At 40.2% G+C, this 17,126-nt stretch overlaps 1 protein-coding gene across 1 annotated transcript in view; it reads left to right on the forward strand.

Annotated features, from left to right (window-relative positions):
• The window catches only part of ANO2 (anoctamin 2), a 248,227-nt gene that overhangs the window by 132,740 nt on the left and 98,361 nt on the right, over positions 1-17,126 (forward strand). Inside the window, exon 14 of the mRNA XM_086762472.1 lies at positions 13,938-14,021. Within this exon, the coding sequence (XP_086618598.1) occupies positions 13,938-14,021 (84 nt within the window). The remainder of the gene's footprint in view (positions 1-13,937; positions 14,022-17,126) is intronic.

Genomic DNA, 17,126 nt, shown 5'->3' on the forward strand with positions numbered 1-17,126 from the left:
CCCTAACCTTAAAGCTAACCCTAACCCTAACCCTAACCCTAACCCTAACCCTAACCCTAACCCTAACCCTAACCCTAAACCCTAAACCTAACCCTAACACTATACCCTAACGTAAGCCTAACCCTAACCCTAAACCTAATCCTTAACCTAACCCCACCCCTAACCCTAACCCTATTCCCTAACCCTAACCCTAACCCTAACCCCTAACCCAAACCGTAACCCTAACCCTAAGCCTAAACCTAACCCTAACCCTAGCCCCTAACCCCTAACCCCTAACCCTAACCATAACCGTAACCCTAACCAAACCCTAACCCTAAGCCTAACCCCTAACCCTAACCCTAACGCTAACCATAACCGTAACCCTAATCCTAACTGTAATACTAACTGTAACCCTATCCAAACCCTAACCCTAACTCTAAACCTAACCCTAACTCTAACACTACTAACGCTAACCCTAACGCTAACCCTATAACCTAACCCTAACGCTAACCCTACTGACGCTAACCCTAAGCCTAACCCCTAACCCTAACCCTAACGCTAAACCTAATGGCCACAAACTCCCCTAACGCTAATCCTAACCGTAACCATAACCGTAACCCTATCCCTAACCCTAATAACCCTAACCCGAACACCTAATCCTAACCCTAATGACCCTACCCCTAGTAAGCCTAACCCTAACCATAACCCCTAACGCTAACCCTAACCCTGATGGCCACCCACTGCCCTAACCCTTACCCGAAGCCTAACCCTAAACCTAACCTTAACCCTAACCATAATCCCTAATCCTTAATCTAACACTAACCCTAACCCCTAAACCTAGCCCTAAAGCTTATTCTGACCCTTACCCTAACCCTAACGCTAACCCTAATGTCTCTAACCATAACCATAACTCTAATGGCTCTAATGTAAACCCTAATCCTAACCTTAATTGCCCTAATCCTAACGCTAACCCTAACCCTATCCCTAACCCTAACACCTAACCCTAACCCTAACGCTAATGACCCAAATCCTAACCCTTACTGTAATACGCTAACCCTAACCGTAATAACCATAACCCTAACACCTAAAGCTAACCCTTATTCTAACCCTAACCCTAACCCTAATGACCCTACCCTAACCCTAACCCCTAATTTTACCCCTTACCCTAATTACCCTGACCGTAACCCTAATGGCCCTAACCCTAACCCTAACCCTAATGGCTCTAACCCTTACTTTTTAGGGTTAGGGACTGTCAAGGTCCCTCTGCATGGCTTCCCTTCCCTCCAGCATGTTGACCATATTACACAGCGTGGTGTCAGGGGCAGATTTGCTGAGAATGCTCTCAGTCTCACTGTCCATGTCAATGATAAAGATGTTAAACAGCACCAGTCACAATACCAACCCCTGAGGAATGCCACTCGTCACCAGCCTGCACTTGGACATCGAGTTACTGACTGCAACTCTCTCAGTGCAGCCATACAGCCAATTCATTATTCTCTAAGTGGTCCTTCTATCAAAACCATATCTGTGCAGTTTAGAGACAAGGATGTCATGCAGGACAGTGTCAAATGCTTTGCACAAGTCCAGATGTCATCCCTTATCCTCCAATGCTGTAACCTTGTCATAGAAGGCCACCAAGTTGGTCAGGCATGATTTGCCATTAAGGAAGCTGTGTTGGCTGTCACCAATCACCTCCTTATTTTCCATGTGCCTTAATTTCCAGGAGAATCTGCTCCATGATCTTGTCAGGCACAGAGATGAGACTGACTGGCCTGTAGTTCCTCAGATCTTTCTTTTTCCCTTTTTAAAAATGGAGGTTATGTTACCCCTTTTCCAGTCAGTTGGAACCTCACCAGACTGCCATGACTTCTCAAATATGATGGATATTCGCTTGGCAACTTCATCCCCAGTTCCCTAAAGACCCATGGATGCATCTCCTCGGATCCCATGGGCTTGTGCACCTTCAGGGTCCTTAGATGGTTTTGATTCTGATCTTCTCCTACTGTGGGCTGTTCTTCATTCTCACAGTCCCTGCTTTTGCCTTCTACGACTTCAGCAATGTGCCTAGACCCCTCGCCAGGTCTCCTGTTTCCTTCCAGAGAGGGCCCACATTCTCCCTGGTCTTCCTTTTATCCCTAACATACCTATAGAATTTTTTCTTGTTACCCTTGACATCCCTGGCCAGATTTAATTCTATCAGAACTTTAGCCAGTATAACCCAGTACTCACAGTTTGTTAGTTGTGATGCAAACCAAGTGCATCAGCACATCAGAAATTACTACTTGTCCTGTGTGGAATGTCATACTGGTCCCTGGGAGAGCAGCAATTTTGTACTGATTACAGTACAAGCTAAGAGGCTGGAGAGCAAAGTCTTGGCTCTGCAGCATGCTTGATGAACTCACCAGGTTTAAACTGAATTTCAAGCTGATCACTGGCAGTACAAAATCTGAAGGTTTGCCTCAATAATTGCAAAATGCTGTGAAAGAATCTACAGATTTGTGAGGTCCTGTGATGAAGAGCTCTGAAATTGTAAAAGTTTGTGAACAGGAACTGTGGGATCAGCAAGAATCCTTTGTTTATGACAAGTGAAGGGGTGCCAGACACATCTCAGCACAAGATGAAGAATTAGGAACATAGAATCATAAAAATAAGGCTAGAATGGACCCTGAGGAGCCATCCCTTGTGCATGGTAGGATCAACTCTACTTAAATCATTATGAAAAGATCTTTGTCTAATTTGTTATTAAATAAATCCAGCAGTGGATATTTCACTTCCTCCCTAGGCAATCTATTTTAATACTTATCTATCCGTGCTGCTAATAAGCTTTGCCTAGTGTCTAACTTAAATCTCCTTGCTAAATGTTCATTTTTTTTCTTGTTCTTTCTTTCAAAGATAAAGAGATTACCTGTCCTCTTTTCAGCAAAATTCAACATAATACTATATCTCTCTGTCACCATTTTTTTTAAGTTGAACTAGCCTCTGCTCTTTCAGTCTTTGTTCTTAAATAATTTTCTAGATGTCTGTTTATTCCTGTTCCTTTTTGAACATTTTCTAGTTGATCCAGCTCTTTCTTGAAGAATAATACTTGTAATGGACATGTCTCTTGACCTGACATCTTAAGCAAAAAGCCATGCACTGTATCATCTGTCAGCTCTCGGTACTTCATAAAAAATGCAAAAGTTAGGTCAGGTTTTGTTCACCTTTTATCCATTAGATTAATAAAGATGAGGATAAATTTGTCTGTAAGACAGTTACCGACACGGTGTTTCAGTGCTGGTGAAGTCTTTGCCAGTGCTGACAATTATGTTGGAAAATGGAAATTTGTGTCTGATCAGGTTAGGCCAGAATAAACTAGAAGTGGAATGCACAGGATCACTTAACAGAGCAAGAAGGAAAGCAACAAGGAAGAAGTTCAGAAGGTTTAACAGTTTTAAGACTAGATGGGGTTAAGTTATTTATTATTATCTGTTTCTTTGGAAAGAGAAGTTACGGAATCAAAACAAGGAGGAAAACAACCATAGAAGTTGAAGAGCTGAGAAGTACATTGTGAGAATTATATTGAAATTAATGCCTTCAGTGTAGTCTTTGTTGACTCTTCACTATAAAATTTTCAGTAAAATTACTTTCTTTAAACACACTGGGACAAGTCTTTTGCTTCAAGAGAGTCACACAAGAGATTAACTTAGTCCATTTATTTGTAAATATCTTGGCAACAGCGGTCTGAGAAAGCAGACTCCCTAAGGCTTGCATGCATATTTTCAACTGGCAGCTGTACAGACTTAGAGGATTTGCATTTGTACATCTGAAATCTGCAAAAATAATAGGTAGCGTTGGGTACTAGACTGTAAAATAGACAATTGTGTTGAAAAGCACTTGAGCAATTGATAAGTAAATGGGAGAGAAAAAGAAAAGAAACAAACCCAGACCAGAACCATGAAAACAGACAAAGCCTTGGAAATACCATGAATAAAAACTCAACGTGACATGGCAGAGATGTGTGTCTGTGTAACGCAATCAAACAGGTTGTGCATTTGTTTCTTTTGCAAGTTGTGTAATAAGGAATATAGTCATCAATAAAGCAGGGGATAGAGGTGGGAGAATCCATACCCTCTTCTACTTGTGAAGGAGCTGGTGAAGAAGTACTGAGGGACTCCAGTTAATGATGTGGGGAGCAGAAACTACTGACCTCCCATGAATCTTCAGAAATTGTATTTCAAGGACCCAGGATGTTCCTACTTTAGGTTTTCTGGGTAGAAAAGTTTTTATCTCATTTTACCAACAATCCCATGTAAACTGAAATAGAAATGCCATTACAAAAGATGAAAATGGACAGAAAATCCACACTAACTGAAATGCCTATGAGTGGAGGTCTTGTTATTGTTTGAATAGTCATACTGTTATGCTGTTTCAGTAAAACAGAGAGGAACTTAGGTGTCTATCTTTATTAGAAGGATGTTTGGTAAGTAAAAATTTTGAGTTAAAATCTTGCACTCTGTAAAATGTCTCTAAACTTTTTTTGCAAACTCTAATTCGGAAAGAGTTCCTCCTTTTGCTGTTTGATGACTTTAAAAAAAATATTGAACCTTCAAGGGAAAACTTTAAGATACCTTGTGGATTATCTCTGAGTTAAGATAAAGTAATAAGGAAGGCTGGGTAAGATACAATTAAATAGCAAGCAGACTTGGTGACATTAAAAAAGTTTAAAGATACATCCCATTCTCTCCTAACTCGATTATGGTTTAACCTGATCTTCTCTACTGCATTTTCAAAATTTGTTGTTGTTGTGGTCTTGTTTAGTAAGGGGGCGCCTAAGGTGGTAGCTTCTGTAGAAAACTGCTAGAAGTTGCTCCCCTTTGTTCAGTGGACTTAGCCGGGCCTAGGGCGGACCCACTGCTGGCCAAGGCCGAGCCAATTGGTAGCAGAATGTTCCGTGATAATGCCTCTGCAATAACGTATTTAAGAAGGGGAAAACAAAAAAAAAAAGACAAGATGTGAAGAAGTTGAGCGGGGGCAGAGGCCCAGAGGGGGAGGAGCAGGCCTCGTGGGCCTTGCAGGCCTCACCCTCCCGCCTCTCACCAGGCGGCCGACTGGGTCCGACTCGGCCTAGCCTGGCTGCAAGAAGTGGAGAGGAGATGAGATGGATGACCTGAAGAGATTCTGAGAGGCGTCTGCCAGCCTGTTATGAAAAACTTTTTTTGTGAGAGGAACAGCTGCAGACGCCAAGGTCAGTGAAAAAGGAGGGGGAGGAGTAATGCGGCTCCTAACCAAGATTCCCCTGCAGCCTGTGGTGATGACCATGGTGGAGCAGGTTGTCCCCCTGCAGCCCATGGAGGTCCACAGAGGAACAGAGATCCACCTGCAGCCTGTGAAGGACCCCACACCAGGAGAGGTGGATGCCTGAAGGCGGCTGTGGCCCGTGGAGGGCCCGCTGGGGCAGCCGCTCTGGAGAGACTGAACTTCGTGGAAGAGATGACCCACGCCGGAGCAGTTCCACAAAGGACTGTGGCGTATGGGTGGGACCCCACAACGGAGCAGGGGAGGAATGTGAGGAGTTCTTCCCCCAACCATGAAGCAGCAGCGTAAAACAACACGTGATGAACTGACGCAACCCCCATTTCCTCTTCCCCCCTGTGCCGCTCAGGGTGGGAAGGTAGTAGAGATAATGTTAAGCTTGGGAAGAGGGAGAGGTGGAGGGAGGTTATCTTGTTCTCTGTCTCATTATCTTGCTGTTTTTAGTAAAAAATGAATAGTTTTCCCCAAGTCAAGTCTGTTTTGCCGTAACCGTAACTTTTCTCCCTCCCGAGCTGTTTTTTCTTATATTATCTCACTCTATTCTCTTGGAGGGTGGGGGGAGTGAGAGAGAGACTGCGTAGTCTGGTCCTGATCAGGGCTGAACTACGACAGTTGTGATCTGATTTATTTGATGTTTTCACCTTATCTCCCATCTTGCAAATTATAGGAGCAAACTCCTTTTCTGAAGTTCTAATAGTGTCTACTAAAACAGGCAGTGGAAGACATTTTTGTTTGCTTAAAAAATGGAGGACTGGAAAGCCGAGTCTAATAAAATATCTGTGTATTCACAGTTTAGTTCTCTTTGGGAAAAAATGGTCAGTAATGGTAAAAGGGGAATGTGTAGCTACAATATTTTGTGTTGTCTCAAATCTGTCCTTTCATCCTCACCACTTCTCAGGTTTCTTGCGTAAATGTGATTTTCAGTTTGAGTTATTTTCCCCAGATGCATTATCTCACATGTTTCCCTACCTATTCTGGTTTTCCTGTTGGGCCCATGTTTCCAAATATTTTTGATCTCATTTTATGTTTTTTACTACCATTTCTTGGGTTTCATCACTCCTTCCAGTGAATCTCCTGTCACCTTCATTAAATTCCTATTAACACTAATTATTTAATGATTCTAGGATAGCCCTAATCTTCTGAACAAGTCCTTTCAACATTAGATTTAAATACTATGTTTAGGAGGATGAGAGTTTTATTAGGATAGTTGGGGAAGGATATTATCCCTCAGACCTTAGGGGAAACTAGTACCAGCTGTTGCTCCATTAAAAAATTACACATGAAGGCACACTTTAAAAATGTTTTAATTTGTAAAGTATAAGAACTAAAGCAGGTGTTAATTCCTTTGCTTGCCAAGAAATTGTTGAAGACATATGATTACATTTTTTTCATACCAAGACTATTGATACAGAGATGTGCCACAATATGCTGAGGACCTAGTTAATTTTCCTCATTTATTCCTCTTGTTCCAGATATACCAACATGCTTTAGTTTCCTTTGTTTTATTCCTTTTCCGGTATAATGACCTCCTGTGTTCTTTACGGGACTGAATTGTCTACAAACCTCAAAGCTGTTTGATTCCTTGTAGGTAGTCTTGATTCCTCAGGATGTTGTGATGGACCACTCAAAGGCTGGGTCACCTGGGGTGGCATGAGTTTTTTCCTCCTGCAGTCCCTTGAGTTCAGAGAGGAGGCTCATATCTTCAGGTTCTCTGGTGTAAGTGCAGATGTGGACAGTTGCTTGGAGTGTAAAGCTATGGAGGAGCTGGAATGGGCTTTTCCAGCATTTGCAGCACAGCTCTCTACCGCGGTTGTTGTTGCCCAGGGCACGGTCATGGCATGGATGACGGAAAATAGGAGCTACAGGTAGAGGAAAGGAGCAACAAGGAGGAAAGTCCTGCTTTCCAATAGTTCTTTGCCTTGACCTACCACATCCTGTATCTTTATCCAGCACTGCCTCTCTAGGAACAGTGACCATCTCTAGGCCTTTCCTTCTTCCTCTCCTCCTTCCCAGTGACACAGGAGATCCAGGTCAGAACAATCAAGATATGGAGTGAGGGTAGGGGATCTTGTACTGAAAGGGAGTGTGTGTTCTAAGGGAGACAGGAATAAGGAGATGGAGAGGGACCTTCTCCTCTCCCAGATTTTCACAAACCCTGTCTGCTTTTTTCAGGTCCCCCAAAGTCACAGTACTCCCTCTCCCAGCTCTCTCATACAAAGGTCTTCTTTTTAAGGAAGTGAGCTTTTTATTTTAAATTTTAAATGCATTTTACATTTACTTATGTGTATGAATGGAGGCTGCCATTTTTTTACCCCCAAGTGCATCTATAAATAATATGGAATTGTGTTAAGAAACTCTTATTTTAATGAACTAGAATAAAGTGGCTTAAATGTCATGTATTCTTCTGTGAAGTCTTTTATTACTATGTCATTTTTATGTATTCTGTGCTTTTTCCCATGAATTGACGCAGGAAGATTACTTAAGACTAGCAGACTACTAGTTAACCTAGTAGAACTTCTTTCTAAAAGTACTTTTGAAATTGGGAAAGGCTTTTAAAATTTAAGAATACTACTTTGTGATATTGTTTAGTAATTGTTAAAATCAATGCAGAGTTTCAGAACTCATCATATTTCAGCAGAATTGTTTCCTATTCTTTAGACTTTTAAATTTTATTTAATTTCCTTCATCTCTGGTAAGGAAAAGACAGGGAAATTAATGACATTTGCAATAATTCTATCCATGGGATTGATTTAAGTACTATGTTGTAAGTGTGATTTAGCATTCAGCTTTGACAACTACTTGCCCACTCAATTATAGATCTAAAATCTATGACCTCTGACCAGCTGTAATAGGATGAATCTACAAAATGTTTGGCTCTTCCACACATCAGTGATCTTCTCTTTTAAACTTCTCTCTGAGTTTCTTGGGATCCCTGTGGTGCATAATGTGCAATATGTAGCCTTACATAAGGCCCAGTGTCTCATGATTTTCACCTTGCTTGGAACAAAAATACCTTATCTTAGTTGGAGGAAACTGTTGATTTCTAACCTCGCTAATTTGTAGAATATTTTATCTTGAGACCATAATTTATGATTTGTGAAACAGCCATTTTAGATCAAATTTAAAAGGATTTTGCAGTGTTTATTGTATTTATTTTTTGTGAGAGCTACAAATCTGTAATCCATCCAAAGTACACTCAATCTTAAATATTGACAGAGAAAAATTTCCATAAACATGCTCCCCTAAAGAGTGCCTCCACAGCCAAATGTTCCCACTGTTACACATTATCAGACAAAAGAAAAGAGAACAGTGCCCAAGGGGGAAAAATCCATTCTCTAAGAACATTTCTTTGGACAAGGGGTTCTATGCTTATATAGTGGCTAAGGTAAGAGTCCTAATCCATGATTGTGACTACTCGATGCTACCATAGGAGAACTAAAACCAATAAACCTAACAGTGATATGCATAGACATTTAAAATTTTCTAGAATCCAGATAATATTTTATAAAAGTTAGAGCAATAAGCTAAGCAGGAAATTGTTCTACTGACAAGCTGGATGATGCCCCATTTTAATGGGCTGACATCCAACTTTACAGCTGGGTGTCTTCTTTATGTTTGTCGGCTCATTTGTTTCAGTATCAACTTATGCAGTAGAATAAATAATTTTAAGCCAAATTTTCAATACCATACTTCAAGGGACATCTGGCTTCACACAGTTCCGCTTACCAATGTAGCAGTATTTAAATGACCTGGATTTTAATTGAATAATGAATAAAAATAAATGATGCTATATTATTCTGCTACAGTTACCCACAAAATGAGCTATCTTGACATTTCAATGGCAGCATTTGGTTGTTGGTCCTACCTTAAGGGCACTTAGAAATCTGAGGCTCTATTTCAAAATTTAATTTTTGCAGGTAATTCTCCAAAACACTACTACTGTTTTTGCCCAAAGGGAGTAAACAAAGGAATTATATCCAACTATCTATCTCTCTAGCTATCTATCTGGCAAATGTATTTCCATAATATACTTTATGGGTTCTTTTGTTTTAACTACTTCAGTTTTATGTTGCTTTAGAATACCTTTGATAGCTTAATTCCTATGTATGTGTACAGTGGCTTTTTTCTTTTAACATCCCTAAATTTGTAATAATGTTAGATGACTTATTCAAGCTTTTTTTAAATTATTTTTACATAAATCAAATTCATTGTGCAAGTGATCTGTACTAAAAAGATTGTGAACATCTACCAGTGATCCCTTCATATGTGCTGAGATATAAATTACTTTTCCTTGAATGAGCATCCCATTACCAGGACAGTCTAGAATCATAGAATCATGGATTCATTAAGGTTGGAAAAGACCTCCAAGATCAAGTCCAACCATCAACCCAACAGCACCATGCCTACTAAAGCGCCACATCTACACAGTTTTTAACACCTCTGGGGATGGTGACTCCAAAACTACCCTGGGCTTGACCACCACTAGTGTCCACTGCTTTATTGCTCTTCTTGTGTTGAGCATATTAGAATAACGCTGTTCAATAAATGCACAGTGTTTCTTTGACTTTTCTTAAAGTGTAAAAATTAAGCAGTAAATTGGCTTAATTTTTGCTGATACCTCCTTTGTTCTGTTAATCTGGGATAGTTTCTAATGTTCTATTTTTTCTTAGCAACCCAGATGCGTTTTTTATGCATACTTCATGCAAGTCCATGGAGCGAGTCCAAAGGAGGGCCATGAAGACGATCAGAGGGCTGGAGCACCTCTCCTATGAGGACAGGCTGAGATAATCAGGGCTGTTCAGCCTGGAGAAGAGAAGGCTCGGGGGAGACCTTGTAGCAGTCTTCCAATACCTAAAGGGGGCCTGTAGGAAAGATGGGGAGAAACTCTTCAGCAGGGCTGTTGTGAAAGGATAAGGGGTAATGGTTTTAGAACAGAAGGAGGTAGATTCAGATTAGACATCAGGAAAAAAAATTTTACAATGGGGGTGGTGAAACACTGGAACAGGTTGCCCAGAAGGGTGGTAGATACCCCATCCCTGGAAACATTCAACACTAGGTTGGATAGGGCTCTGAGCAACCTGATCTAGTTGAAGATGTCCCTCCTTCTTGCAGGGGGGTTGGACTAGATGACCTTTAAAGGTCCCTTCCAACCCAAACTATTCTATGATTCATAAAATTCCATTACCAATTTCTTCCTAAGTCAAAGAGAAATTAAGGAGAGATCAATTCACGTTATATATTCTTATCAAACTGGATCATTACCTACACAGCCTTAATTTGCAATGTATAGTGGATACACATGTTGCATGTTTGAGGCAAATCCTGGAGACCATTCTCAGGGAAAATTCCCACTGACGTCAATATGAGTTTTGTCTGAGTAAAAATTTCATGATTTGGCTCTTTGTTTTCAGGATGGGAATTATCGTATTCTACTCTAAGCACTCATTTGGCCTCAAAGTACCTTGGCTCACATGGTTTTCAATAAGTGTCTGGCAGCTGTACTGGCAAACTTCCAGCATCGTGGGATTCATATTTATCCCTACATGGACATTTAGCCTTCTTCAAGTCATCACAACTATTTCTAGCTTATTGTCTTATGTGTAGAAATCTTCCCATTTTCAGACAAAGAATTGATTCTGAATCACACTAGTTTTACAGCAGAGTCTAATTGTTCCTTCACATCTATGTATATATGATCAGGATCAAGTAACTCTAAATCTATGTTGTAAATAAATGTTTCATGCAATATACTCATAAAAAGAATATACAGATCTATGCATTCCAGGAGGCGCTGTTGTCTATTTGGTCAAGGGTAAGATGACTTGGCTGAATCAGTGAAGACAGATCAACTGATTTTCCAGTCCACATGTAGGTGTTCGAAATGCAGTTAAAAAGACATTGAAATGTCTTACTAGGAAAACTAAACATAACTTGACCAAATTTGAATACAATATGCACACAAACCAAAACTGTCAATAGCATAAAAGTAAGTTACATTACAATGTTTTGCTTGGCATTTTATTTTCTCACCTTGTTTCCTTTCAAGCTAATTTTCAAAAGTTGCTTTAACCTCTGGCAGCTGCCCCTGGTGGCCTAGAATGCTTTAATTAGCAGAAAATTAAAAAAAAAAGGAAGAAAGCCAGTTCACCTCTGCAAGTGCTCCCATAGTATGATTAGATCTCCCCAGTTTCTTACAGCTTCATTTCTCATTTCCCTACTTTCATCAAGCTGTCTCCTCTCATGTAGCCATCCATGCCTGATGCCTTCATCCTTTCTTTAAGTCTGAAGATGTTTCTTCCATCTGCCCTCTGAACCTTATCTAAGGAAGTGTGATACAAATTAATGCAAATCAACAAGCTTGTGAAAACTTATGAAACATCAAGATATATGCATTGACTGCAGCATCTTTAAACACTTATAATTGTATCTTTGTCTTTCCTTTCCTCATCCTGCTCACTACCATTTTTGCTGCTAATCAGCTTCAGTAATGTCAGAGATTACTTGTGCCTCATTATTTCTTGGAGTTCCACATTACACTGATAGCACTTCGTAAGTAATAACAACAATGACCCTTGTGACAGGAAGTGCTATTGTCATTCCTGAACTTCATTCATTGTGGTATTGATTTTTATGTGAGGCATAAGTAGTGTAAAAGAACTTGTGATGCAAAGAGTGTTGCAGTTGCATCCTTAGAACACGTTTTATGGATTTGAATAGTACATGAAAGCAGTTTCATTATGTTTGTTCGGTATAGCATCATAGTTCTGGAGTCTCAGAGGCATAGCCGTACTTAAACTTTAAGAAAAAACAGTTTCCTCAAGCCTCCCCTGTTAGTACCAGACTCCTTGGAAGCATTAGAATGCATGTACCATTTGTGGGACTGTCTTTAGAGCAGACATACATTAGACTTTTAAACTAGAGTTCAAAAAGATATGTAAATATTCATTTAAGGAAGTTATTTAAATGATAGTGTGCTCACATACCTGTTCAATGTGTCAGAAAAATCTTATGATCAGGATAAATAATATATTGGAAGTCTCATTGTGTCTATATACTGATGTGCAACAGAGAATGCTCAAGATGGTGTCTGATGCAGTGAAAATGTTGCAGGTAACAGAAAATGAACAGTGCCTGAATCTCCCAAAGAAGAGTACTGAAATTCCATGCAACCCCCGTTCTATTGTCCATGAGGATTAATTATTTTTTTAAAAAGGTTTTATTATCTTCATGGCTAACAGATTAATTTAAAAGTCTTCATAAATTGATTCTGTGACTGGGCTGATAAGCCTATGTTTTATTTATAGTAAGGATGGATGGCATGATCAATGCCATAGGAGTAGCCATTTGCGGGGGGCATGAAATCCAAATTCCAGGCTCTGAATGCATTAAGATCTTGGGAGGAATGAGGATATACATGGAACTTGTCTTTTTTTTTATGAGCTACTTTCTTTAAAATCCTGGCAAGTTTGTGATACCATGCTTAATTTATGCTCTAATTTGGAGAAGAAAAATATAAATTGCAAGCAAAAGAATGTAATTTGAGAAAGAAAAATATAAAATAAAGAAATATATAATTTGCAAGCAAACCTTATTGATAGGGAAACTAGGCCAGATCTGACAGCCCAAGAGAGGCGAGGAAGCTGCAGTTCCATGCCCCTAAGTCCAACTGTAGTGAGTGAGGCTAAGCATGTATTCCCAGAAGGTATGCATACACAGACCGGACATATGCACCACATATATGCATATATACATGGTCAGCCACACAGATCACACAGACAGACACGCAAAGCAGGCACACAAACAAGAGACAGGATGGAGGTCTGCTAGTGAGAATATATGTATGCACATGTGTACAGTGCAGATCCCCCCAGCAGCTGGGCTCACTCAGTTTGCCCAGTAGCTGCCCTTGGACCCCAGTCTCCCCAGTTGCTGGCACCCAGAGGTACAAGCCTGCAATGCTGCAGCCCCTCTCCAGTTGCTCACTCACACATACATTCTGCCCGCCTAGAGCAGGCTGGAACTCCCCTGGGCTTTCAGCAGCCAACCCACCCTGGTCTTGACCTTGAAGGCCTGCACACACAGCCCCCCCTCCTCCCCCCACCTCAGTGGTTTGCATTCCTGGAGACCCCCAGACTCTGTGGTCTCTCTGGCAGTTGGCTGGAAGTCCTTTGGTCCCTCTAATAGACAACTCCACCATGGTCTCACCCTTAGAGACTCACACCTCCCTAGCTTCTAGAGACTTCAACTACTTGCCAGCTATGCCAGCTTGATCTCTACTAGCACTTACATATTCAGTCGCACACCTGCACTTGCTCCAGTTGCTGTTGATCAGACCCCCATATAGTCCAGCAGACTATTTACATGTGACCAGCTCTTTTTATCCCCTTATCCCTTTGTTTTTCCCCCAAATGACCTAGATCTCTCCTTTCCCCGCCTTTTTGTTTCTCGCCTAAGCATCCCATAATAAGTCCTCTGCAATCCCTAAATACTCTTCTCCTGTATCTCATAATGGATCCCATACCTCTAGGCATTTATTTCCCTAGTCCAATAGGTGCTGTTGAATCATCTTGATGGCTTGGATCATGAATATGTGACCAGAACTTTTTTTTTCTTTTTCTTTTCTCTTGATCATCATCACAAATTTGGTTGATTTTTTCCTTTTTCAGGAGCATCCCAGACCAGAGTATGAAACCACACTGCTGCAGAAAAAGCTGAAAAATAAAAACATCACAACAGAAAATTCAAATGAAGTAAGTTGCAACTTACTCTTTTCACTTAGCTTGGATTTGTGTTTTGTTGGATTGTGATTATCTTTTTGTCCATCTCTGATGGATAGTTTGGAAAAGACACTTTTTGGTGCTCATAACCAGCCTTGTAAGTTGCTTGCTAGGGGTCTGGTGTTATGCAGCCCTGCAGTGCCATTGAAAGACTTTGAGGTCATCATTTTGCTAGCTGTGAAAAGTAAAGAAATTTGCATAGGAATATGGTTGACAGGTGGTCCAGGATCCAATCCGTAGAGTGATGAATGGTTAGTAAAGTAATCACCGTAGGAATTCTTAGAGACCTAGAATTTCAGTACTTTGTGGACAATAAAAAAAAAAAAACCCAGCTTTTATTATAGTGATTTCATTAACGTAAGTAACATTAGCATCTAAGTAACATTAGCATCTTTAGTCATGTGATAGTTGCACAGTTTTGAAGTTTTGATAGCATTTCCAGTATAAATGGAAAAAATATGAATTGGTATATCATTTTTAGATTGAAGTATGTTTAGGCTTTCTATGGGTATTTCAAACCTAAGAAGCAGCACTTTTTTTCCCAATTTCCTTTTGTAAAATGCTGTTTGAGTTCTATTTCCTAAGTACTCATAAGTCCCTATAGACTTTCTCCATTAGGCCTGGTTAACCATTGTTTATTCCTTGTATGCCACATGCGCCAGCAAAACCAAAGCATTCCAAAACTATGTCCAGTTTCCAGGTAGAAGGAAACAGTTTAATTTGTTTAACTGTTGTGATCCAGCACCCAAAGTGGATAATACTCCAGTTTTTCAGGTTTGGTCCAACAAATTTAGCTTTGCAGCTTATGAAAGAACTTAACTATCCTTTGTTCTGCTCTTCACCCTAAAGATTGTGAAATATTTTCAGTGAATCTTTCATCTCAATAAGACCGTCTTTTATCTGTTGGGCTCAACCAAACCCCACAGAAGACAATGGAAAGATTCTCAATTACTGTAATGGGCTTTGGATCTTGCCCAATATAAGCAGGGGCTCTTACATAGCAGTATGGAGAGGTCTTCCCTTACACATTAAACAGTCATCTAGGCCTTCCAAGTGAGGGATCAAAGACTGTAAAAGATGGATGAAGCAGCTGCTGCCATTCAGCTTTTTCTGACTTCAAGCAAGTGAAATCTAGAACAAGTCAGCAATTGATACTGTAGAATATTAGACTTCTGTAGTCATGAGGAAGTGTTAAATGATTATCGTGCTTAAATGAGACATAGAAGTCACAGCATTATAAATTAGAAATTAATTTAAGGTAAGAGAAAGCAATGAAAAGTGCTAAGAGCATGGGTGGAAAATGAGGAACAATGTAAAGATCCAGCACTGTAAAAATAGGAAGAGCTTCTTTGAGACATCAAGAAGGGAAAGGCTTTCCTGGAATATTTTTCTACAATTGCTTTTTGTGCCAATGTGAATAGAAAAATAGCACTCAGAAATAAAATATTTGCTTGAAGTTTTGGGGGCATCTATGTGCGGCCTTTCTCCAATATCTTTATAGCAAAAAAAACCCCTATTTTGGAAATGGATGTATTGCATTTTGAACTGCAAAACTCTTGATTTTTAGTAATGATTAATTCTGAAGTAATTTTGAAAAAAATAAATTAATTCATTAAGTAATTAAATTATTTTCTGGAGACATTTCCCAGAGTCATCTCAATCTCCTTTCTAAACGTCAATAAAAATAAAGTACTTTGACATTTGCCATTAAACAGTTACTCATAGGGAACAGTTACTTATATGGCAGAACATCTAATTTGGGTTGATTAAGGTAAATTTCTAATAAATGTATTAATCTTGCAACTTATTGACTACCATGTCTCCCCAAATTATTGAAGTATATTCCAAACTTCTGAGCGGTTTTCCATTAGTCAATATTTTGCTTACTAATTCTGTTGCAATCACTTTTTTGATTTCACTAAAATTCTTCCCAGCATACAGCAGTCTGGGTTTGTGTTACAGCCTAGGGCCGTAGCAGGTTTGTGATTCCCTCGGACTAAATGAAGGTGAAACGACACCAAACAATCGATTTAGGATTTTATTTAACATTTAGTCGAATGACTTAACTTTGAAAACTTGGAAAGCATAAAGGGGTTGATAGCCAGGGCTCTTACTGGAATATTTCTAAGAAGGAAAAGGAAAAGAGAAAGAGGAAAGCAGGGAAAGAGATATCACCACCGTTGGACCCAGCGACGGCAATGATGGGCGAGCGCGTGGATCCTCTGGTGGGGTGGCGGGCACGTGGCTTCTGGTGGCAGGTGGCTGTGATGGTCTTCTGGTGGGGGGCTTGCCACACAGCTCCTGGAGGCATTGCCTTTTATAGTCCAATCCCCACCTCCAGGTCTGCCCATTGAAGACCTGTATGGTCTGGTTCCAGAGAGTTCTGAGTCCTCTGCGCAGGCGTGAAGCAGGCGCTAGATGTGAAGGGTGGTCAGAAGCCCCTTCCTCAGATGACCTCTCTGTGACCCTTGGCTATATTTGGCAAGTCGTTAACAGGGGCCTTCGGAGCTGCACATTCTCCATGAGGCCTCCACCTCCCCTATGCAGACTGCACCCTGTGCCACAGCCACAACAATGTTTGAGACATTAACTCTTTCAGTCCCTAACAGTTTGATAGACGTGTTGCTCAGTGGTTTGTGCCTCAATGTCTTATGATATTATATAAGGGCAAGAAATGTTTGTGTGCGAACTGCTGGTGAGAAAAAAGGCCAGTTCTTTAATTAGCTGTTATGTTTAGTGTAACGGTGGAAAATGCACCATTATATTTTGCTCTGGAAGATCCTGAAAAGTTAGACGTTCAAAGCAATGAGTATTTAAGAATGCAATAGTTCTTCTGCCTAATTTTTAAAGAGTTTAACCTATCCTTTTTCCTCCTTCCAATGGCTGTATACTATACTCATTGCAAGCCCATTAACTCAGGAGATTTTGCTCCTGAGCAAAAAAAAAAAAAAAAATTAAGCTCCTTTGCAGCTTAATATTAACCTGCATAGCAGGTTAATATTAAGGTACAGGTTTCTATGAGGTCTCTGGCTCAGTACTTTTGTCTTGTTGGGTGGAAGCCAGGGTACAGGACTTTGT

Source organism: Chlamydotis macqueenii, chromosome 1 (genome assembly GCF_036417535.1).
Source record: "Chlamydotis macqueenii isolate bChlMac1 chromosome 1, bChlMac1.mat, whole genome shotgun sequence".
NCBI lineage: Eukaryota > Metazoa > Chordata > Aves > Otidiformes > Otididae > Chlamydotis > Chlamydotis macqueenii.